Source organism: Suricata suricatta, chromosome 5 (genome assembly GCF_006229205.1).
Source record: "Suricata suricatta isolate VVHF042 chromosome 5, meerkat_22Aug2017_6uvM2_HiC, whole genome shotgun sequence".
Lineage (NCBI taxonomy): Eukaryota > Metazoa > Chordata > Mammalia > Carnivora > Herpestidae > Suricata > Suricata suricatta.
In genome coordinates this window covers 6,853,278-6,856,885 of record NC_043704.1, presented here as the reverse complement: position 1 = coordinate 6,856,885, position 3,608 = coordinate 6,853,278, and the positions used below count along the sequence as shown (strand labels likewise).

At 65.6% G+C, this 3,608-nt stretch overlaps 1 protein-coding gene across 1 annotated transcript in view; it reads right to left on the bottom strand.

Moving 5' to 3' along the window:
• Positions 1-594: 594 nt before the first annotated feature.
• LOC115292556 overlaps positions 595-3,608 on the bottom strand; it is an 8,080-nt gene continuing 5,066 nt past the window's right edge. The window contains exons 6-7 of the mRNA XM_029940623.1: positions 3,014-3,377; positions 595-1,572 (exon numbers count right to left, since the gene is read on the bottom strand). Coding sequence (XP_029796483.1) covers positions 1,325-1,572; positions 3,014-3,377 — 612 coding nt within the window. The 3' untranslated portion in view covers positions 595-1,324. The remainder of the gene's footprint in view (positions 1,573-3,013; positions 3,378-3,608) is intronic.

The following is a 3,608-nucleotide window of genomic DNA, read 5'->3' as shown; positions in this document are numbered from 1 at the left end:
AGTGAGCGTGTATTTGCGGTCGCTGACCGAAAGAACCGTAAGAGGAAACCACCATCCGGCTAAATGGGTGGGCGTACGCTCGGGCCGGGGGCGTGCGCCGGTGGCTCACCTGGCCCGCTCCCAGCTGGGAGAGGGGGCTGAGAAGCTGGGAAGGCGGTGCGCTCCTGCCTGGCACGGACTTCGAAGCAGATTATTGAGAATGCCGCGTGTGCCCAGCGTACGGCTAACGGAGTCTGGCTCCTCAGGCAGGAGGGCCCGGGCATCCCCTACCTGCCCCTGGCACGCCCCCGCTGCTCCTTCAGACTTCTGCCCGCCCCGCACCCCGCGGCACCCCTTGTGGGAAGGGATCCTGAGCAGGTCACATGCGGTGCTGTCTTCAAGTGTTTCAGCTTTGGCGACACAAAACTACTGGTCTCTAAGCTCCCCAGGAGCCCCGCACTAAGGCATCACGGACACGCACAGGCTCTCCCCCATCTGAGGCTGATCACCAGGAAGCGGGCGCAAACACCAACACAGCAGCAGACACATCTGTGAAGCCAACCGCCAAAAACATGCTTTTTCGTGTTAAGAAGTCAGCCTTTCAGTCATAAGCAGTACGCTCATCAAAAACGGTTTGCGCAATATATTTTGAAATTAGATCCAAATGTTGCTGCTAAACATTTCCAGAAGCTGCAAAAAGCTCATCATTATTGACCAGTGACTAGAATCCGGCTGCTGCCCCCGGTCCTTGCACCGTGCGCAGAGTGCGCGCGGAAATCACAAAGACGCGCGTGGTCTCCACTGCCTCCCGCCAGGGCTCCCAGGGCCTCGCACCCGAAGGCGGTCCAGGCGGGGCCGTGCGCCGCGGCCAGCTCACGTCACGGCGGTGGGACCGAGCAGATGGCGTGGCGGCCGCCAGCGGAGGAACGGAGCCTCTCCGCCGGGTTTGAGGCCCAGCGCAGCACTGGCCCCGACGCCGGACAGCACGCTACACCGTCTGCAGGGAGACACGGGACGAGTCGTGTGGGCCACACTGCCGTCCGGCGCTCCAGGGACAGAGAAGGACCTGCAGCTGCCCGCTCACCACGGGCTCGGACGTCCCCGAGATGCAGAAACGGCACTCCGAGGTGCTGGCACTGCTCCCCTGTGTGTCTCAGGCTGGGCGCCACCCACCTAGCTTTCCTTCACCCGAAGGAGGCCTGCAATGCCAGACTTAAGAGCCAGTTAGCAGCAGAAAGTTCCAGAGCCCAGGACAACCACCAGTTCCCTGGGATGGCCCACGCGTATGCAGAACCCATGCGGACCTAACTGCCACCAAGCTTGGGTCGGGAAGGATGTCCCCATCTTAGAGGGAGCCGTGGGCAGGGAGGGGACAGCAGAGCCGGCTCTGGTGCATGGGGGCACCGGGCGGTGAGGACGGGCACCTGAGGGGCACCTCCGCCGGCCTCAGCTTCTTGGCCTGCTCCTGGGGCGCAGGGCCTGGGGGCTGCCGCCGCTTCTGCAGCCGCTGCTCCTTCTTCTTCAGGTAGGCGCTCATATTGTCAAAGGTGGCCTTGTAGAGCCCACTGAAGCCGACGTCCGCGGCGGCCGCACCTGCCAGGGGGGGAACACACACAAGCCAGGTGGGACGAGGACCCAGGCCTTGCTGCGGGGGGTGACTCGTGACCACTCGCAGCCCCTGCGGAACCAGGTCCCGCCTGGGGCACCAGTGCTTCTCAGGACCTACACGAACAGCCAGCTCAGAAGTTCCGCTGTCCTCACCCACTGAGGACGGGAGAGCTGTTACACAGCCATGTAAAGGACGCACAATGATCTGAGCAAGGAAGGTCGAGGGGCCTGACGGCCAGAAGCTGTCCCCACCGGGCCCGCTGCGCTGGGTCCCCAGCCTTCTCTGGGACTTCCCCTCAGTCCCCACCCCGCGCTCTGAACAGGCTGTTGTGTCCGCACGGCTTCAGGAAAACTCAGCCCGACTTCAGCCAGGCCCCGGCAGGGGGACGGCGAGCGTCAGGCGGGGAGCAGGCTGGTCGGTGTCCCCCGCACAGTCCTGCCACAGATCCGGCGGGCAGTGCAGCTGAGCAAACCCTCGCGGTGCGACGGAGGACAGAGTCCCGGCACCGCCCCGGTACTTCCAGCCCCAAGGGAGGCCAGGATGCACGACAGCCCTGGGGCCCGGAGCCCACGAACCACCACGAGCGCCTCCACCAGACTGGAGGTCACTGCCAGTGTCGACGGAGACTGAACCTACGTGCGAGTCCTCGAGCCTCGAGAAGTCGGACTCCTCCCCGGAAAGGGCTGGACCGGGGCCTCCGCGCAACAGTCCTGCACTCAAATGAGGCACCTGGTGCCGGCCAGCGGTCGCCCCAAGTCTCTGCCCCAGAGAAGCACCGTGGAAGGCTCCAGAAGCCGAGTGAGTAAAGGCTTACCTTCCTCCCTCAAAACCAGGGCGAGGTCTTCCTCCTTGAATGCTCTCAGACAGGACGAACCCGCCCTTCCACTGGCCGGGACCCCCGCTCCCACGGCCTGGCCCCTCCCATGGACCGGACGGCAGCGTCACTCTCGGGGGCGGGGCTGTGCCTTCTCACCATGGCCTCTCCCCTTCCCTCGGCCTGGGGTTCCTCCTGGGTCCCACGCTGGGCCATGAAGACCCTTGGGCATCCCTGGGACTGTCCCCACGCCTGACCTCATGGCCAGGAACCGCTCACTCGAGGCCCGTGGGTCAAGGCCACCTGGGGCCATGCTGGGGACTTGCATGGCAGCCCTGAAGGCAAAGAGGGGCCCCGCTCCAACTGGGACCCTGGTTCTGACACAGCTCATGCTCCTGGACTGGGCTCATGCCTAGCACTCCCGCCCGGGTGTGGGTTAGCACCTCGGGGCCCCGACCAGCCACTGGCCTTCTGGAGGGGACACGGACGCCTGCCATGCACCCTGCATCCTCGCCCAGAAAAGCAGCGTCCTACCGTGAACCACGCCCTGTGACCTGCCCTGGCCCATTCTGGATGTCACCCTGAAAAGCAGGCCACGCCCATGTCCTCACCTTCCAACATGGCCCAGTTCCGCCGCAGGTGGGCGGACACTTTCTCTACCACGGGGTCTTCAGGGGCAGCAGCCTGAGAAGACAATGGGGAGAGGGCAATGAGTCGAGGGGCCACCGGCGCAGGGATGGGCCTCCAGTCGGGGGCCGGGCTGCGGGGCCGGGAGACATGCGCTCCGGCCGCCTCGCGAACCCCAGCCCGCTGTCCTGGCGCGACAGACACAGCCGTCCTCAAGTCTGTCAGGATAACGACCCGGGGCGTGAGGGCCGCCAGCGTGCCCTCCACGTGGCTGCCACGTGTGGCCGTATCTGAGGAGCACGACAGCCCCGACGCGTTCCCGCTGCGGGCATTCCCTTCACCCTCACCCTGTGGAGGAAGGCTCCCCGGAAGTCGGGGCCCCCAAGGCCCTCGGTCAAGGGAACACCCGTAACGGATGGACGGCCTGCACAGCTCGGGGCCGGCCTCGGCTCCTGCTTTCCTCCGCATCCTAGGAGCCTCGGGACGGGCAGGGGCAGCCCCGTTTTCCAGACGGGAGCCTGCTCAGACCACGTGCCGGGGTCACACGTCACCCGCCCACAGCCCACACGCCTTTCTCCA